Here is a 20,893-nt window from a genome sequence, read left to right as displayed (position 1 = left end):
TTTAGCTGCTGTCTTCTTCAGGTGGGCATGGTAACTCAGTGTGCAGTCTAAGGTCACACCTAGATAGATCAGTTCTACTTCATGCTTCACCTTCTGACCATTCAGATAAACATTCAGTGTTTGGGTTGTGCTGGTGTGGCGAAGATGGAACAAACTGGAAACTGTTTTTATGACACTTGGCTGGAGGCACCCAGTCTTACAGTAACTAACTTTATCATATCCCAGTTTAAGGTGGCATCAAGCTCGTGAAATGTCCAGGCTTGAGTACTGCAACAGATGTCATCTGCGTAAATGAACTTTCGTGACTCCATTGTTGGCAGGTCATTGATGTAAAAGTTGAACAGAGTTGGAAAAAGCACACAGACCTGGGGTAACGCATTGTTGTCTCTGGGGATATAAGGAGGTTGACACCAACTGTGAACAACTTGCAAACTGGGCATCTCGAAACAACCTTGCCCTTCTCCATGATGTTAAGCAGTGAGGCACGTTCCATTCTTCTAGATGGGATCATGACTACTCTCCTGACTTGTGCTGGGTCAGTTCAGTTCATGGCCATCCTCAGCCAGCAACATGCCAAGTCTTGGATAACTTTCCACGCAGCCAACACAGACCATCGCTGATCCATATCAGGCTACAGATCACAGTTGTTAAGAGTCCCAAAAAGAAGTGGTGGAGATTCTGAAAGGCAGACAGGGAAAAATACAGGGAAGCACTGGAGAAGAGAGTAGTGACAATACCAGCCGAGCATATCTCGGTAAATGAGACCTACTGTCACTTCTGTGGTGCTATCCCATGCGGTTGCCACCCTGTCTACATCCCCTCTCTCGACGAAGAGTGCGCTGCCTTGCTAGAGCAGTATGAGGCATCTGGTGACCCAGATGTCACTGACCATCTGATCGAATCGTTGGACTCTGTTCACCGAGCCAGATGGGAGGAGACAACCAACAAGATGAGCTTTACCCGCTCCAGCTGCAAGTGTTAGAGTCTGCTCTGAAGCCTTGGAGCAGGGCAGCAGCCACCTCCACTCTGCCGACCCTCAGTGACACCCAACCAGGTAGCTGGACACCTACTTAAAGTGGCCAGAGCACCTTTGGAGAAACAGGTGTGAAGACAAGTGAGGAACAAATGGCGTATGTTTAAATGTGTACACCAGATCAGAAGCTGCCCAGAACCATTCACTGTAACCAAGCTGGAACAGACACTGGGTAGCATCAAGTGTGGAACAGCTGCGGGCTATGACAACATATCTCCAGAATTCCTGAAAAACCTTGGCCCCCGTGCTCAGCTTTGGCTTGTGAAATGCAACAGGTGAACAAGACAGACAAACAAGGTGGATGGGTAAATGGGGTAACAAAACAAATAAGCTTTAGCAAAAAAGCAGATGTCCGAATATCTTTAACCTCTAGATAATAAGCATGATTTCACAGAAACATAGAAGATAGTGATGGAAAAGAAGTGTTGGGCCGCACAGTCCACCACTTGGCCAATAAAGGATTGTTTCCTAGAATACTTTTCCTAGTTTTCTGTTCAGTTTAATTCCAATTGTCCCAATCAGTGCGGCTTCCACTACGCCTCTTAAAAGATTACCGCACCACATTCTAGTAGATCTCGTTGTCAAGAAGTTCTTTCTGCTATGTAGCCCAAATGTTCATCTAGTTTCTCTAAATAATCCCTTAATATTTCACACTGTACTTTATTCCTACTTTCTTCCTCTTCCCCAGTTTCTTACTATAATTTTAGGGTACAAATGCAACAAGCTCTATTCAAATACAGTGACAGCAGCTACAGAGACAAAGTTGAACTTTTCTATTATTAAATCTTACTGAATTTGAAGAGTCCATCCCAGGATCTGCAGAACTCTCTCCAAGGTTTTGGAATAAATGGACGAAGCCATTTGGGAATTGCCCCTGCATACATAGTTGTCTTAAACATGCTAAACATCAATTCCAGAGCCTCAATGTATTCCACAGTCTTCTCTGGGATGTTGTTTTCCAGGCAGCCCAATCGGGATTCATACAGAATAGTTGCCACACCTGAAAAGGAGAAAAGTCACAGAATTTACAGTCCCTTCATTCTTTTTATTTTCTTTGAGTTATTTATGGTACAGAATTAAAAGGTAAAGGAACAGAACCAAGTCTGCAAAAACATGCTTAATTAGTTTGACTAGCACTTACTTGGGATGGTTTAGGGATAGTACAGTCCCTTATAAAACAGAGGGTAGACTAAATGACCTCCTTATGTGTCCTTTCTATGATAAAGGAGATGTTAAAGTTATTTCTTTTATCTCCTTTTACCTCTTCATGGGCCACCTTGAAGAATTATTTCTGGACAAATTAACTATGAAACCAATGATATATCTGAGATACATAGATGATATATTCATTCTCTGGACAAACGACTTAAACTCCCTTATAGACTTCCACCACAACTTCAGCAATCACCACCTATCCATTAAACTCTCTCTGGAACATTCCCATACAAGCAACAATTTCCTTCATACCACAATCAGCTTCAACAATGGAATCCTACAGACAACTATATACAAGAAACCCACGGATTACCACACCTACCTTCATAGATCCAGTAACCACCCCAAACACACCAAGAAATCTGTTACTTACAACCAGGCACTCATATATCACAGAATATGCTCTGAGGAGAAAGTCCAGGACACTCAAAACTGCCTTCACCAAACAAGGACACTCCACCAGAAAAGAAGATTGTATCATAGAACAGGCCACCCAAATACCCTGAGAGAACCTGTTTCAATACAGAAATAAAACCACCTCTGACACACACCCCTACTTGTCACTAGCGCCCCACACTGGAACTCATACGGGGTGTCATCAAATAACTACAACCCGTACTCAATGGGGACCCCCATCCTGAAAGAAATATTTTCTGAACCCCCTCTCCTGGCCTTCCAACAATCCCACAACCTCTCCAAGCTCATCATCAGAAGCAAGCTTCTCACAGGCCAGGGGCACACCACTTCAAAGCAGTACCAGATCCTGCCCAAACAACAGATACAAAACCTGCAGATATACCTCCACTGCTACAATGATTGACATCCCCGACACACACCTTTCAAGATCCATGGGTCCTACTCATGCCTACAACAATATGTGGTGTACTTCATTCAGTGCACTCAATGCCCCAACAGAACCTATGTGGGTGAAACCAGACAATCATTACACTCTCCAATGAACTCACACAGGAAAATGATAAAAGACAAAAACACCCTATCTCCTGTGGGTGAACACTTTTCACAAAGCGATCACTCTATATCTAACCTATCAGTCTTCAACCTCAAAGGGAACCTGCACAACATTTCCAAAGATGAGCCTGGGAGCTTAAATTCATAACTTTGCTAGACACTAAAAATCATGGATTGAATTGAGACACAGGATTTATGGCTTATTACAACAATCTATAACCCCTAACAATGCCTCCTTAGTTGCTTCCCCCCACCACCACTTCCTTTCCTTCCTATGACTGGAGGGGTGACAACGGGTCACTTCACTTTGAAGGATCCCTGGAAATATATGTTAACTGCTTACACTAAACAATCTGTTCCATCTTGTATTTAGCTGTGACACTCTTAAGTTTCCCAGATCTGAAGAAAAGCTCTGTGTAAGCTCAAAAGTTTGTCTCTCTCATCAACAGAAGTTCGTCCAATAAAATATATTACCGCACTCCCCTTGTCTCTCTAGTTCATGCAGTGTCAGTTAAAGAACCACATGAAACTTTAAAACAAAAACTAATAATTCAACCACTGCTGAAAATCAGATATTTGGGAAAGGAATAAAACAAATGTTTAAATGCACAAAAAAAAAGCTACATAACAGTTACATAAGAACATAGGAATCGCTATATTTGATTGGACAGGAGATCCATCTAGTCAAGTATCTTTGCCTCCACCAGTAGCCAGATGCTTCTGAAGAATGCGTAAGACCCCCACAGTTAGGCAGATGTAGGCACTGAAGAAAAATACTTTTCCCTGTTGAAACTGAAGACAGAATTTAGGGAGGCTAAATGTGACCCCTTGGCCTAGAACTTGGTAAGTATATTGAAGCTTAATGCCCCTACACTTGTGAAAAGTACCCTAGTATTTTGGATGATTACAAGTGGTTAGGACCTTGGGTTTACACTTTGTTTGTAGGCGGGAACTTCAGTAGCAAGTGACCCTTAACACAAGGCAGATATGGGATTAGTTCTGACTCTGATGAAAGAATGCTACTGATTCTTTAGCTGAAGTAGGCGCTAGTTAAGTGAAGCATTTGTAGGATCAAGCCATCTAATTGTTTTAAATTAGCTCGAGTGTGACAGTGGCAGTTTATGATAAAAATGCCTAATTATAATCACATGGTTTAGCATTAATTTTCTTTCCAGATATTATGTGGTCTGTGTCTCACCTTCCATGGAATACTTGAAGAAAAGGTTGTTAACATTGGTCACTGTTTCCCTATCTTCCTCTTGACTCCTGAGAGTGTTGATTCTCTTAATTAAATCTGTGATGACTTCATTGACTCCTTCAGAGAAAACAGCCACATCCTTGGGTTTCAGGACCTTCTGCCTTAGTACACTCCTCATTTTTAGCCATTCTTCCCCTTCCCTAGAAGAAATAATTTAAAATATCTATGTACAATTCTTCCTGACAATCGTTAGCGAGGCAGGAAGTTCATGAATTAAATAAGAGTCTCTCATTAGCGAGTGATAAACAAATTGGTAAAACTGAAACCACTACTGGGAAGGAGTATAGTGGACACTGGTGTGTCAAGTAATATGTTCTTAAGTTTCTTATTCTGTATTTACTGAAGGTGGCAAGTCATTCCATTGTCTAATTCACCTCACTGTTACAGTACGCAATCAAGTTTGTAAGTTAATTAATGTGCACTGGTTAGAGCTGTAGGACTCTTTCTGTCAGTATTCTGGAAGGGTCTTCAGGTAATTGTTTAATCACACCTGCTATATACATACAGTACCTGACCAACAAAACACATCTGAGATTCTGGTTTGCAAAAGTATCACACATATTCCCATTAAAATGAAATTTTAAATATACATTTATCTTTGCTAATTTGTTTTCTTTTATACAGATTTGGTGCTTTTCTCCCCAAAACATCCAACATAACCAGATTTCATGGTCCACTGGTCTGATTTAATATAGCAAATCCTGTTATTGGCATATCAAGCCCTGTTATGTTTATTCCAAATCTAGGGGAAGTTTTCTGTGAGCAAAGTTTACTTTCTGTGAGATATGGTACTTTTCAAGTCCTAACCACCTACAGTACGAGAAGTTCAAGACAGACCATTAATACATTAAGAATTACATAACTTAGAACAGTGGTTCTCAACAAGAGAGTACGTAGAGGTCTTTCAAACGGTACATCAAGTCATCTAGATATTTACCTAGGTTTACAATAGGCTACATAAAAAGCACTAGCAAAGTCAGTACAAACTAAAATTTCATACAGACAATGACTTGCTTATTTTACTCTGTATACTATACACTGAAATGTAAGTACAATATTTATAGTCCAATTGATTTATTTTATAATTATATGGTAAAAATGAGAAGGTCAGCAATTTTTCAATAACAGTGTGCAATGACACTTTTGTATTTTTATGTCTGATTTTTTAAGCAAGTTGTTTTTAAGTGAGGTGAAACTTGAAATACACAAGACAAATCAGATTCCTGAAGGGGTACAGTAGTCTGGAAAGGTTGAGAGCCACTGACTTAGAGTATGTGAGCTGAACAGGTTCATGCCAATTCAGATACTATAATGTGTCTGTATAATGTCTATGTGTATAACAGCAGTTCTCAACCAGGAGTCTGTGGGCCCTTTCTGTGGGGCCACAGGGCCCCACAGCTGAAACCCGGTGCCCCAAGTCCTAGCCCCCCCCCCCCCCCGGGGCTGAAACTAGGAGATCCAGGGTGAGGGGTGCGGGCTCTGGGAGAAAGTTTGGGAGCGGGGTGCAGGCTCTGGGCTGGGGCAGGAGGTTGTGGGGTGGGAGGGAGGATGGGAGCGGCCAATGGGAGCTGCAGAGTCGGCGCTCAGGGCGGGGGCAGCGGCACGGAGGGAGGGAGGCAGAGCGGGCAAGGAACCGCCTTGGCCCTGCTGCTGGCATGTCTCTGCGCACCTCTTGCAGGGAGGGGGGCAGCAGGTCTCCGTGTGCTGCCCAGGCTGGGGGTAGCGCACGAAGCCACCTCCTCCCCGCTCTAGGGGCGCACAGAGACGTGCCAGCAGCCGTCCACTTCCGTGTGCGGCGTGGGGCCACCAGCCATGGCATGCAGTGCCTGCCTGAGCCCTGCTGCACTGCTGGCTGGGACTCAGGGGCAGGTTGTCAGATATTTGTCCTGCATTTTGGGGCCCCCCTGTCATTGGGGGCCCCGTGCCACTGCACGGTTTGTTTCATGGTAAATCCGCTTCTGAGTGTTGTGGCAGCCATGTTGGTCCCAGGACATTAGAGAGACAAGGTGAGTGAGGTAATATCTTTTATTGGAACAACTTCTGTTAGTGAAAAAGACAAGCTTTTGTATTTACACAGTGCTCTTCTTCAGGTCTGGGAAAGGTACTCAAGAGTGTTACAGATAAGTACAAGGTGGATCAGATAAGGAACTAACACATACACACCAACTTAAAGCAGCACTAGTTGCTGCCATAACAACAGATGCAAAACCTGCAAACATATCTGCACTGCTTCAGTGATCAATATCCCCCCAACAAACACACCTTTCAAGATCCATATGTTCTACACATGCCCATCACAAAATGTGGTGTACCTCAATCAGTACACTAAATGCCCCCAAAAACTACATGGGTGAAACGAGAGAATCGTTACACTCAAATGAACTCACCCACAAAAATGATAAAAGACATATACACCATATCACCTGTGGGCAAACAATTTTCACAAAACGGTTATTCTGTATCTGACCTCTCAGTCCTCATCCTCAAAAGTAACCTGCACAACATCTTTAAAAAACAAGCCTGGGAACTTATATTCACAACTCCACTAGACACCAAAAATCATAGACTTAATAAAGATAAGGAGTACTTGTGGCACCTTAGAGACTAACAAATTTATTTGAGCATAAGCTTTCGTGAGCTACAGCTCACTTCACTGGATGCATAAAGTGGAAAATGCAGTGAGGATGTTTTATACACACAGACCATGAAAAAATGGGTGTTTATCACTTCAAAAGGTTTTCTCTCCCCCCACCCCACTCTCCTGCTGGTAATAGTTTATCTAAAGTGATCACTCTCCTTACAATGTGTATAAAGATAGGTTTCAGAGTAGCAGCCGTGTTAGTTTGTATTCGCAAAAAGAAAAGGAGTATTTGTCGCACCTTAGAGACTAACAAATTTATTTGAGCATAAGCTTTCGTGAGCTACAGCTCACTTCATCGGATGCATTAATAAAGATACTGGATTTATGGCTCATTACAACAATCTGTAAACTACTAACACACCTTTGGCCTAGGATTTTAGAAGTGTTAACTGCCCACTTCACCTTGAATGGTCTCTTGCAACATGAGTTGACTCCTTATCTGTTCCATCCTTGTATTTAGTTGTGACACTCTGAGTACCTTCCCCAGACCTGAAGAAGGGGAAAGCTTGTCTCTTTCACCAACAGAAGCTGGTCTAATATCTAAAGGTATTACCTCACCCACCGTCTCTCTCTTCGTTATTTAAGCAGACAAACCAACAGTCTTTCAAACATTTTTAAATTGTCATTTGAATAAGCACTCCCGCTGAAAGTCTTCCACTTGGAATGGGATGCTGCTGTAGATTACAGAAAGTTACTGGACCAGAGAGGAATTTCATCTCCCGCCACCTCCCCACTGCCTTCTCTTCTCTTGCTGTCTCTGGAATGCCCACTCCATCTCTAAAAAGGTCTCAGTCATCCATGACCTTTTCATATCTTGCTCCCTCCAGCTCCTGGCTCTCAGATACCTGAATCCCTTCGTTTGGCTTGGCCTCTGAAACTTGCCCTCTCTTATGGAGGCCTCTCCTCTCACATCTCCTGCCCTGCATCAGGCCACGGTGGAGTTGTCGGGCTTCCCTCCCATTCCTGCTGCTTCCAACCCCTCCCTCTTCCCCCTTCCCACCCTTTCTTCTCTTTTGGACAGCACGGCATCCAACTCTTCTCTCCTTTTCCTGTCCACGTTGCTATCAACTACCATTCACCCAACTCCTTCCCATCAGCCTTCTTCTCCGGCTATGATTCCTGGCTCTCTCTCTTCCTCTCCTCACAATCCACCATATGCATCCTTCTCATCCCTGAGTAATTTCATGTTGATAACCCATCCAACCCCCGTAAATGCATGTTTCCTCACCCTTCAACCTGCAGCCCTGGTTCAACTATCCCACTTGCAAAAAGAGCCATTCACTTGACTTGGTTTTACCAAGCACTGCTCTCTTTGATCTCTCTGTTGCTGAGTTCCCCCTCTTCAACCATTATTCAGTCTCGTTCAACATTGCCTGTCAGCCTCCTCTCTCATGCCCTGTCATTTGGCCTTTCCATGACTTCCAGTCCATCAGCACTTCCAGTGCACTTCTCATCTGCTCTCTGCTCTCTCTTCCCTTTCCTCCATTGATATGGTTGTTGATTCACTTAATTCCTCTCTGTCCTCCACCCTTGATTCTTTTGCCCCCCTTTCCCATTGAAAGGGCCACCCACAATCCCAGTTGTCTTTTCACCACCTTTACTCATTCCTCAAACTGTCTCATCTTCCTGTCTCCACTTCTCTCTTTGCAGAGTACCTTGCTGATTTCTAGCAGGAAAAAAATGACAAAATATTATGTGACTTTCCCCGACTCTTCGTTTGCCTTCCCTTCCCCCTCCTACAACTCTCTCCTCCTTCTCTCTCATCACAGATGCACAAATTCTTCTCTGATCTCCTCCTTCAGGCCCTCCACTTGCCCCAGTGACATCATCCTATCCCATCTCCTGATCTCCCTTGTGCCCACTTTCATCCCCTACCTGACTCATCTCCTTAACTGCTCACTATCTTCCATCTCTTTGCCTTCACAATACAAACATATTTTAGTCTCTCATATCTTAAAAAAAAAAAAAAAAAAACCACCTGTGACCCCACTTGTCTCTGCAACTACTGCCCCAACTCCCTTCTCCATTTCATCTCCAAACTCATTGAACACACTGTCTACAATCGTTGTCTGGAGTTCCTCTTCTCCAATTCCATCCTAGACCCTCGTCAGTCTGGCTTCCACCCCTTACACTCAACTGAAGCCGCTCTCACCAAAGGCTCTAATGATCTCTTTTTTTAGCCAGATCACAGAACCAGTACTCCATCCTCATTCTCATTCTCCTTAACTTGTCTGCTGCCCTGTCATCCCTATCATCCAGTCTCAGCTTCTTGCAGAGGTTTAGGGACAACTGGAGCATGGGGCTGTGTCCCTGACCATCTTGGGTAATAGCCTTTGATGAACCTACCTTCATGATCTTATCTAATTCTTTATGGAACAGAGTTATACTTTTAGACTTTCCAACATCCCCTGGCAATGAGTTCTGCAGATTGTCTGTGCATTGTGTGAAGAACTACTTCTTTTTGCTTTCAACTTACTGCCTATTAATTTCATTGGGTGACTCCCGTTCTTGTGTTACATGAAGGGGTAAAGAACACTTCCCTATTCAGTTTCTCCACATCGTTCACAATTTTATAGACTTCTATCATATCCCCCTGGCCCTTACTCAGCTCTTTTCTAAGTTGAACAGTCCCAGTCTTTTTAAATCTCTCCTCGTATGGAAGCTGTTCTATACCCCAATCAGTTTTGTTGCCCTTCTCTGCACCTTTTCCAATTCTTATATATCAACAAGGAGACATTATTTTGAATCTGACCTATATTTTAACCTTGAGATTTTGGTGTAATGTGAGTGTTAAATGCATTATCAGGCTTTCACTATATAAAGCCTTTTGCTACTGCAATTTTATCTCATCAAAGTAAGAGAATGGCCATGACTCACAAAAAGATTGGTTCCCTTTTGCATAAACACATTACATCATTGATTACTGTGAATGCTTCACAAGGACAATTACCCTCATACACCCCCCCCCACACACACACACAATCATGTTACATGCAAGCTTTCAGAGGCAGATAACTCTTCTTGAACCAATCATATGCTAAATGAAAAAAACCACCAGGCTGATTTATATAGTACTTCAGAAGATTAACATGCTTTGATAATACAAATTAAGAAGGGAAAAAAGTAACCATACTTACGCAGAAATAAGTCCTGTAGCTCTCCCTCTTAAATCTCTGTACTCTTGCCAGGATTCCATGTTAGCTCTTTGTGGAGTTCTACCTTCCGCCCGGAGCACCTGAGCAACCATGTCTCGATCTGCAATGGACACTACAAACTGTGGACCAAAGTGAGACTTGAAGATCTTTCCATACTCCTGAGTGTGTTTTTGCTGCAACATCAACAACAAATCAGAGAAAAAAAACATTATGAAAAAAAAAATAAAGGCAAAGGAAACTGATACTTTTGTCATAGAACATATCAATTTGCATTGACATAAAATGCCACCTAATCTACTGAGGGGAGAGTTTGCAGCAGTAGCACTTTAGAAACAGAATAAGTTTTTCAGGAGCAAACCATACTTCTGAATACCAGCCATCTTCAAAGATATTTCATTACTTGAAAGACAGGAGTTGAAGACCAGCCTGATGATCTAGTGGCAGAACCGTGAGCAGTCATGTGTTGGATCCAGATCTAGGTCCCAAGCTCTTCAATCAAGCAATAGCTGGAAGTGTCACTAGAAAGCATCATCATTCTTGAAATACTCACCATGACCAGAAGGGGAGGTCACTGCTATGCAGGATCTTTGAGGCTGGAAAGACCCCAGACCTCCACAAGACACAAAGGGCTAGCTACACTGAATATTGAAGAGGTGAAAGGACTTGTGGAGTATGGAAATGTGCAACTCATGTCCAAAAGAGTGACAAAATTGTTTTCCCCCCATGTCAACCTGTTGTGCAGTGCTCCATTTTGAAAATATTGGTCTTATATAAAAGATCAGCCCCAAAAAGATCAAAACAAAGGATGAAAGTAAAGGGAGGTAAGAAGCATAGTCAAGAAGTAAATTTTTACTTTTTTGTTTTAAAAAGGCTCACTTGTCCCTCTTCAATAAATAAAGCAATTAGTGTGTTCCTTATTCTTTACAAAGTCTACTCAATGACCTTGCCATTAGGGCTGCCAGCACAACAGCAGTGCATTGAAATTTCCAAATTTTAGAGTAGATTTATTATGACAAACATCTCAAAAAAGGCATACATTGTCAGGTGGTGGAAAAGAAAAGGTGGAGGGTGTTCTACTTATCTAATAAGGTATCTCTGTTGAGTGATCCATGAATACTAGCTGGAGGCAAAGAGCAGGCAATTAAGAAAGAGGAATTGAGAAACATTCAACAATAAAAAAAACAAACAAAAAGATTTCTCAAAAGATTATTTTACAGAGTGATGCTCTATCTTTCCCAACAAATAGAAAAAGATTAACAGATTTCATTCGGAGATGGTCTTGAAATGAAGCACCCATCTCTCAGGAATTCATTTTGAATATATCTGAGGAGAGATTAGAACTAAATGTAGGCCGAGATAAAGCCACAAAACCACTTTAGGAGATAGTAGATATAGATAATAAAAATCCATTAGCAGGAGAGCTGGTGTAGAAGAACCAAGAGTTCTGAAGGAACTCAAATGTGAAATTGCAGGACCTCTAATTGTTGTCTGTAATCTATCATTTAAACCAGCTTCTGTATCAAATGACTGGAGGATAGCTAATGTGACGTCAATTTTTAAAAAGGGCTCCAGAGATGACCCCAGCAATTACAGGCCGGTAAGCCTGACTTCAGTACCGGGCAAACTGATTGAAACTATAGTAAAGAACGGTTTCAGAGTAACAGCCGTGTTAGTCTGTATTTGCAAAAAGAAAAGGAGTACTTGTGGCACCTTAGAGACTAACCAATTTATTTGAGCATGAGCTTTCGTGAGCTACAGCTCACTTCATCGGATGCAAACATCCGATGAAGTGAGCTGTAGCTCACGAAAGCTCATGCTCAAATAAATTGGTTAGTCTCTAAGGTGCCACAAGTACTCCTTTTCTTTATAGTAAAGAACAAAATTGTCAGACAAATAGATGAGCATAATTTGTTGAGGAATAGTCAAAATGGTTTTTATAAAGGGAAATCATGCCTCACCAATCTACTAGAATTCTTTGAGGGGGTCAACAAGCATGTGGACAAGGGGAATCCAGTGGATGTAGTGTACTTGGATTTTCAGAAAGCCTTTGACAAGGTCCCTCACAAAAGGCTCTTAAGCAAAGTAAGTTGTAATAGGATAAGAGGGAAGATTCTCTCATGGATTGGTAACTGGTTAAAAAATAGGAAACAAAGGGTAGGAATAAATGGTCAGTTTTCAGAATGGAGAGAGGTAAATAGTGGCGTTCCCCAAGGGTCTGTACTGGGCCCAGTCCTATTCAACATGTTCAGAAATGATCTGGAAAAAGGGGTAAACAGTGAGGTGGCAAAATTTGCAGATGATACAAAACTACTCAAGATAGTTAAGTCCCAAGCAGAATGCAAAGAGCTACAAAAGGATCTCTCAAAACTGGGTGACTGGGCAACAAAATGGCAGCTAAAATTCAATGTTGATAAATGCAAAGTAATGCACATTGGAAAACATAATCCTAACTATACATATAAAATGATGGGGTCTAAATTAGCTGTTACAACTCAAGAAAGAGATCTTGGAGTCACTGTGGATAGTTCTCTGAAAACATCCACTCAATGTGCATCGACAGTCAAAAAAGCGAACGGAATGTTGGGCATCATTAAGAAAGGGATAGATAATAAGACAGAAAATATCATATTGCCTCTATATAAGTCCATGGTATGCCCACATCTTGAATACTGCATGCAGATGTGGTTGGCCCATCTCAAAAAATATATATTAGAATTGGAAAAGTTTCAGAAAAGGGCAACAAAATGTATTAGAAGTATGGAACGGCTGTCGTATGAGGAGAGATGAATAAGACTGGGACTTTTCATCTTGGAAAAGAGATGACTAAGGGGGGATATAATAGAGATCTATAAAATCATAAGGAAGTATTATTTACTCCTTCTCATAACTCAAGAACTAGGGGCCACCAAATGAAATTAATAGGCAGCAGGTTTAAAACAAACAAAAGGAAGTATTTTTTTTATACAACGCACAGTCAATCTGTGTAACTCCTTGCCAGAGGATGTTGTGAAGGCCAAGACTATAACAGGGTTCAAAAAAGAACTAGATAAATTCATGGAGGATAGGTCCATCAATGGCTATTAGCCAGAATGGGCAGGGATGGTGTCTCTAGCCTGTTTACCAGAAGCTGGGAATTGTGGGCAGGGGATGGATCACTTGATGATTACCTGTTCTGTTCATTCCCTCTGGGCTATTGACCTGGCATTGGCCACTGTCGGAAGACGGGATACTTCTGGGCTAGATGGACCTTTGGTCTGATCCAGTATGGCCGTTCTTATGGTAAGAAAATTTACAATTAGAGAATCAGGATCGGAAAAAATCCACCATCAGGAGAACAGATTTAATTTGAGTAAAAAGAAAACGGTGAAGTGAGCTGTAACTCATGAAAGCTTATGCTCAAATAAATTTGTTAGTCTCTAAGGTGCCACAAGTACTCCTTTTCCTTTTGCGAATACAGACTAACAGAGCTGCTACTTTGAAACCTTAATTTGAGTAGTATCCCTTAATCTTCCACTATTGTATAGATGAGATGTTCAATTGCCTGTAATAACCTTGGAAAGAATTAATCATTCTTTAACATATTGTACTACATTCTTATAACATACGTACATTCAGTTATACTCTTTATGGTGAGATTTATAAGCTAGAATTCAATAAAGACAACTTTGGACTAAATTTTGAGGAGTGAAATCTAATGAAATATGTGTTCTTTCCACAAATAATAGAAAAAGAAGGTAACTCTTCAGGGCAGGAATCTTGTCTTTCATTGTGACTGTACAGCCTCTAGCTCATCTGGGGACATTACTTGTAAAAAATAATAAAATAATAAACAAAATGGCGTTTTGTGCATCACATGTATATTGCAGATATGTCTGAAAGGTCTGTTTGATATTTTATTTCACAAACCCATTAATTCCATATTTTGTTTCTTGTTACAATTATTAAAAATATCCTGCCTTGTCTCCCTACTCCCTCATATGTCATGCTGTACTTCACACACAACATTTGAATTCACAGAGTCCAAACCCTTCCCCCTCACCTTCGTTTTCCTTCTCTCTGAACCTATGGGTGGAACACAACAGCTCCAACTCCACTGAACTCAAAACTCTTTTCCTTTACCCAGAGTTGCTGTAGGCACTGCTGCTATGGCCAACTAGATTCTGGAATCAGGTTACTGAGAACAGAACCTTCATTGTAAAAAATGCTTAAATCCCCCCCACACCACCCCTTTGCATATGGAACATTTCTGTCTTTCAAAGAACATAATTTAAGTAGCTGCAATGGTTACCAAGAGGTTTCAGATTAATTCATTCCTGATGTTCACTCTGTTGTTAAATTTAACAGGGTGTTATTAATCCAGTTACAGAGTATATACAAACAAGCCATCATGATTTGTAAACTAAAATGTTTTGTGAGACTCTAAACTGAATAAAAAATAGATAAGATATACTGCCCCACACCTTTTTTTGCGGTTTTTCCTTCCACAAATCGTATTGGATTAAGGGGAAAATCCTGTATTGTTCAGTGGTTGTGGCATGTATTACTATTTTTCCACCTCTAGTTTCTTTGATTGTTGTTATTTTCAAAAATTTTCATAGCACTAACAAATATTTTAGTTGCTAAAATTAAAGAAAGCAATATTTTGCACAGTACGTATAACCCTGTTGTAATTTAATTTGTGGATATGGGTCACATGTCTGTCTTGTACACCCACACACACACACAGTATTTTTTGCTTTGTTTCTCTCAGGGGGGAGTCAGTTGTTTTAATTGGCTACCAATCCAGTTAGGCCAAGAAATTAAAAAATAGAAGACTAAAGTTTGGCTGCCATTGACCTCACTAAAGATTTAAGAGTCTAACTCTAGTCTATTTTTAAAAATTTTAACAGAAAGTAACATATAATCTTTACTCTAAAATACAGCAACTTGTTTGAATTTTCCCTTTTTGCCTTTCCTTTCCCTTTCTGGGAATTTTTAGTCCCTCTTCTCCATCCTGATTTTTGTTTCCTTCCATAGTTCATGTTTCTATCCTGATACCTTGTGTTTTCTCAGCAGCTGCCCTTTCCTTTCCCCTCTTTTCCCTTTTTATCTTCTCTGCTCCTTTTCCATCCCCAAGATCCTCTGCTGCTGCTTCTTAGACCTGGTCTACACTTAAAAAGCTTTAACTTATGGCACAACTTATATTATTAAAGGGTATGATTTTTTACCAACAGTTAAACCCTAGCATAGGTGAGCCATACTGGTATAAAGCCCTTTATGCTAGCCTTGTATATTTTGTTCACCGAACAGGAATAAGCTATACTGGTAGAAGCACTTTTACTCTGGTATAACTGCATCTATATAACAGGGTTTCTGCTGCTTGAATTGAAAAATGCCAGCATAGTTAAGGAAGCAAAACTTTTAAGTTTAGACAAGGCCTTATGGGCTGGAATACAGACAATCCCTCCACCTATAATGCAAGGCATTTGGTCACTCCCGCCCTTATATCCCCAGTGCAGCCACAGTTGCAGTCTTTGTATTTTTCTGGAGAGGAGGGGGAAGCAGACCTGCTTAACCCTGAGCTACTGTAAAACAGGTAATCAGATTTGACAGAAAATGAAGTATATGCTTTTAATTTTGCCCTCCTTAGGGATGGTGTCTTCAGAGGGCACACAAGTCCCTTCCTCACTCCAGTGGTTTCATTCAGTGTCAGTTCCCTTTTCTGCCTCTGAAGGGTGAAGAGCTCCTCTCTTCCTCTGAAGCTTCCCAACTCAAGTTTTTCCCTCCTTTCTGCCCCATCCCTTTCTGTTCCCCTTCCCCCAATGTCTAACAACTCCACAACTTTCCTCTGACTGTCTCATGACCCACTGGATTTTGCCCCTTTCAGGTCTCCTGCTCCCCACTGTCTTGACTCCACAAGGGAAGATGGGGACTCATTTGACTGTTGCTTCCGCCATTGCTTGATGCAGCACACCTTCTCTATATGGTACCTCACCACAGTCCCCACACTGCCTCTTTCCTCATGTAGCAAGAGCACAGAGCAGGAGCTGATGGAGAAACCAAAGAGAGTGTGACAAGGGATCAACCAAAGAAGAAAGAGAAGAAGTTTCAACTGCTGGTCTCTCACCTAGCCAGCAATTAAGAGTGAGCAGGAGAGAAACAAAATCCTGAATGCTGACCTAGCAAAGCTGGAGACACCACTGGGGAGCCCAGAATTGAGATGGAAAGCTATCCTCTGTCCAAAAGCCTGAGGTTAAGTTGTTTTGGGCACCAGGGATTCCTACTGTGGGTGTAACTACTGCGGGAAAATTCAAACCTATCTACAGTGACATCCCACCCTGTAGTGTATTGTGATGCCTAAAGTCTAATGTTATCTAACAAAAAGAAACATTTGATCAGACAGTATTTTTTCTAGCAATAATTATTCTAAAGGGTCAATACTCTGCATTACAAATGTCTGATTTTGTACCAGGCATGAAAACCCATTAGGTACTGTCCCTGAAAAATAAACACAAGCTTGTATTTTTCATACAGTTCTTTATTTTCTTGAAATGCAGGTGCTCACCCTAAACCCACTTGTCCGAGGAAGATGCAGATGGGAGGGAAGGGAGCCCCAGCATAGGAAGGAGTGGCTGCTTAAAAAACAAAGATAGAGGAACTCCCTCTTTATAAAAGACACATTCCAGAGGCTATGTCAGCAGCATGCTCTAATTATTGCACATCTCTCCTGCTGCTCCTGGGAATTGTGCAGGGACACCTTGCAGGCTGGGGCCTATCAAATGCAAAGGCGCAGGGCCTGGAGATGACAGGTCCCAACCCACAAGGCATTCCCATCTTTGCTCTCTGACCCAGACAGACCAAGATGATGACCCATTGTCTAGGCTGCTCGTCCCACAGGCCAGATTGTGGGAGCCCTGGGACTTCCCCAGTGGTGAAGCTAGGTGGAGCGAACAGGGGCAGCGGACATAAAAAAAGGTGGCACCCGCTTGTACTCACTGGGCGGCACTCCAGGTCCTCGGCAGCACTGAAGGCCCCCGCCAAGCTGGAGCGCATGAAGGCCCCCACCGCCGAGGAGCCGGAGTGCATGGAGGCCCCCACCGCCGAAGACCCGGAGCACTGCCGGGTGAGTAAAAATTAAAAAAGGTGCCTATAAATTAGAAAAGCGCCACTTGAGTTCAGAGCGGGAGCGGCCGCTCCCCCCGCTCCTTCCCTGGCTACGCTACTGGACTTCCCGTTAGCTGCCCACTCCAGACACTGGTCCTCTCCCACTCAAATTAAGTATCTGCCATCAGCATGTGGGGCCTCAGCTGCCCTAGTCTATGTCATCGCTTGGCCCACCTCAGAGTAGTTTATTACATGCCTGGGTGTGGGGCTTTAGTGTCCATGCAACTGTGTGTGAAACATGAGTGAGCACAAAGCCAAGCTGTGGCCAAGGGGCCCCCAAGCCTGCAGTCACTCACTCGCCCGTCCCTTCTTAGAAGAATCATAGAATCACAGATTAGGGTTAGAAGAGACCTCAGGCGGTCATCTAGTCCAACCCCCTGCTCAAAGCAGAACCAATCCCAACTAAATCATCCCAGCCAGGGCTTTGTCAAGCCGGGCCTTAAAAACCTCTAAGGAAGGAGATTCCACCACCTCCCTAGGGAACCCATCCCAGTGCTTCACCACCCTCCTCCTGAAACAGTGTTTCCTAATATCCAACCTAGACCTCCCCCACTGCAACTTGAGAGCACCACTCCTTGTTCTGTCATCTGCCACCACTGAGAACAGCCGAGCGCCATCCTCCTTGGAACCCCCCTTCAGGTAGTTTAAGGCTTTTATCAAATCCCCCCTCAGTCTTCTCTTCTAAACTAAGTCTAAACAAGCCCAGACTAAACAAACCCAGTTCCCTCAGCCTCTCCTCGTAAATCACATGCCCCAGCCCCCTAATCATTTTTGTTGCCCTCCGCAGGACTCTCTCCAACTTGTCCACCTCCCTTCTATAGTGGGGGGGCCCCCAAACTGGATGCAATACTCCAGATTAACAAATTTATTTGAGCATAAGCTTTCCTGAGCTACAGCTCACTTCATGGGATGCATGCATCCCATGAAGTGAGCTGTAGCTCAGGAAAGCTTATGCTCAAATAAATTTGTTAGTCTCTAAGGGGCCACAAGTCCTCCTGTTCTTTTTGCAGATACAGACTAACAGGGCTGCTACTCTGAATACTCCAGATGTGGCCTCACAGTGCCAGACAGAGGGGAATGATCACGTCCCTTGATCTGCTCCCAACGCTCCTACTTCTTGCCCACTACCAGGAAGCCTCCTCCCCCCGCAACTAGAAGGGGGCCAGCCCCTCCCCTCTATACAACCACCCCCTCGCACACGTGGGGTCCGTCCCTCCCTCCTGTCTGCCAATAGGGGGTGCAGGAGGGAGGGCAGCTGTCTCGGGGACATGGGGGAGCCGCGCCATTGGCTCCCTTCCGGCAGCGCGAGCCCCTTTGGAACGTTGGGGCGCCGCGAGCCGCGACCGTTGGCTGGGTCCCCCCCACCCCCAACTTTGGCGCGCGCTGCCATCCTCCGAAGGGGTGGAGGGAGGGGGAAGGGAGGGTTTCAAATGGCCCGCCTGCCGCTGAGGGGATGGCTGTCTAAACAACTCAGCGGCGGCAGCCCCGCCAGCCCTCAGGCCAATACACAGCCGGCGCAGACATATACACAGAAACCGGCCCCCGAGGGGCCCGATATGTGAAGGGTCTGCATGCAGAGCGGGGTGCGAGCGAGGGATAGTTAAGAGACAAAATGGTCTCTCTGAGGAACTGATGAGCTCTGGGGAGATGTAGGTGAAAAAAGCTGAGGGAACCACCCCCCGCAATGTGTTGTATAGAGCCAAATTCTGCTCACAGAGATATGTGCGCCCCCACAGCATAGTGTGGACGCTGCTCCAAGGTTGCAGTTCAAATTTTCATTATAAGTCACAGAAATTCTGCCTTGTGCTGACACTGCCTCGTTCTGGAGATGAACAGAGTTGGTTGGTTTTTGGTAAAATCTGAGGAAAAATCCTCTCTTGTGTTCCTCAAATCTTAAAGGGGAAAAAAAGCCCCCTCTGCCATGTATTATTATGGCTGGATTTCTTCAGTTCTACATGTAATGTTAAACAAGTCAGTCGTGCCAACTAAAACCCCAAACAGCTAAGGTTGAAAAGACGGGAAAATATTGCCCCAAAAAAGGGAAGAGGAGGAAGATGCAAAGGAAGTCCCACAAGATGCTGGGTTTGTGGGGGATAGAGAAAGCCCTAATATTAGATGAGAGATTTGGAAAAAAAACCACAAGAATCAGTCAGAAATCTGTTCTCACTACAGCAGATTCTAATGCACGTTTTGCAGACTCTTGTCCATGACTGAAAAGCACGTTTTTAATACTGTTCTCTGACGGAAAGAAAGAAGAAAGCCAGGGTTGAAGTCGCCAAACACTGAAACACTCATTGCATGAAGATTGAATGGGGCGAACAGGGATCCTGTAAACAAACACCAACTGTAGCGTGACAACAGCACCAACACGACGTTGTCATGACAAGCAGGATTAACTGGGACTGCAACTCATTAATTAAGCAGATACTTTTTTAAAAAAAAAACTGATATCCTAGAGTAAATCAAAATGGTTCTTTTAACTAAACTGTACCTGGATTTCATGAATGCGACCAAAGCCGTCCTTCCAGAAGAACTCAACCAGGTTGGAGAGGGTTTTGGGTCCAGGCATTTCTTGCAGGCTCTTCACTTTGCAGTGGTGGTGTTGGGTGGGTTTCAGGAGCCGCTCTGCCTCCTCTGAAACTGCCACCATCTCCTCCTCTTTGTCCTCTGCTGCTGCAGCTGCTGTTGTAGTGTTATTTTGCACCTCCAAAGTCTGGCTGCTAGAACGTTTGGTCAGTTGGTGAAACCCGCTGACAAAAATCACACGAAAAAAGCAACTCCTTTTCTCAGGCTCAAGCGCCTGTCTGCAACTGCTCTTCAAGACTTTGGTGAAAAGAGACATTTTTTTTTTATATTCAGTAAAAGTTCTGTTTTGTTTCTGCAGCCGCTTTTTATTTGATTGCCGTTTCTCTTCTCCTTTAACTTGCGCAAGCAGCACTTCTCCAATCTCTTAATGCCTGAGCATCAGTTTACACAGACCATTATTAAAGGCTCCCTCCCCTAAGGCTGGAAAAGGGGTGGTGGTCTGGAATGAGACTTGAATAAAATGAGCCTTTTGTTTTGTTTAATTCAAATCCGATAAATTTACTAATTAAGCCTGCTCTGAAGCAATCAAGGTTTAGATTCCACCCTTCCGCCCCCTGTTTTTGGCAAAAATCTCTCATGGGTTACAGTTTTCTCATTCATTAAAAGGTGGTGTTAAGATTAGTAAACGATTTTTTTTTCTGAAAGCTAGCATTTCCACCTTTCAGCAAATACTAAGTTCTTTTAATAAAACTTATGTAACTACCACTCAATATGCAATAAAATACAAGAACGTTTTTATTCATATATAAATACCAGTGCTTTTCTACAGCATCTGATGAAGTGAGCTGTAGCTCACAAAAGCTTATGCTCTAATAAATTGGTTAGTCACTAAGGTGCCACAAGTACTCCTTTTCTTACAGCAATTATGTTTGCCAACAATTCCTGTGATAATA

At 43.0% G+C, this 20,893-nt stretch overlaps 1 protein-coding gene across 1 annotated transcript in view; it reads right to left on the bottom strand.

Annotated features, from left to right (window-relative positions):
* Nucleotides 1-20,256, bottom strand: part of CYP27C1 (cytochrome P450 family 27 subfamily C member 1) — a 40,859-nt gene extending 20,603 nt beyond the window's left edge. Inside the window, exons 1-4 of the mRNA XM_073304687.1 lie at nucleotides 19,906-20,256; nucleotides 10,254-10,444; nucleotides 4,416-4,615; nucleotides 1,824-2,033 (exon numbers count right to left, since the gene is read on the bottom strand). Of these exons, the coding sequence (XP_073160788.1) occupies nucleotides 1,824-2,033; nucleotides 4,416-4,615; nucleotides 10,254-10,444; nucleotides 19,906-20,256 (952 nt within the window). The remainder of the gene's footprint in view (nucleotides 1-1,823; nucleotides 2,034-4,415; nucleotides 4,616-10,253; nucleotides 10,445-19,905) is intronic.
* Between the last annotated feature and the right edge of the window lie 637 nt (nucleotides 20,257-20,893).

This window comes from Lepidochelys kempii, chromosome 11 (assembly GCF_965140265.1).
Source record: "Lepidochelys kempii isolate rLepKem1 chromosome 11, rLepKem1.hap2, whole genome shotgun sequence".
In the NCBI taxonomy this organism is placed as follows: domain Eukaryota; kingdom Metazoa; phylum Chordata; order Testudines; family Cheloniidae; genus Lepidochelys; species Lepidochelys kempii.
Note: the sequence above shows the minus strand (reverse complement) of the source record. Positions and strands in the feature narration are given on the sequence as shown.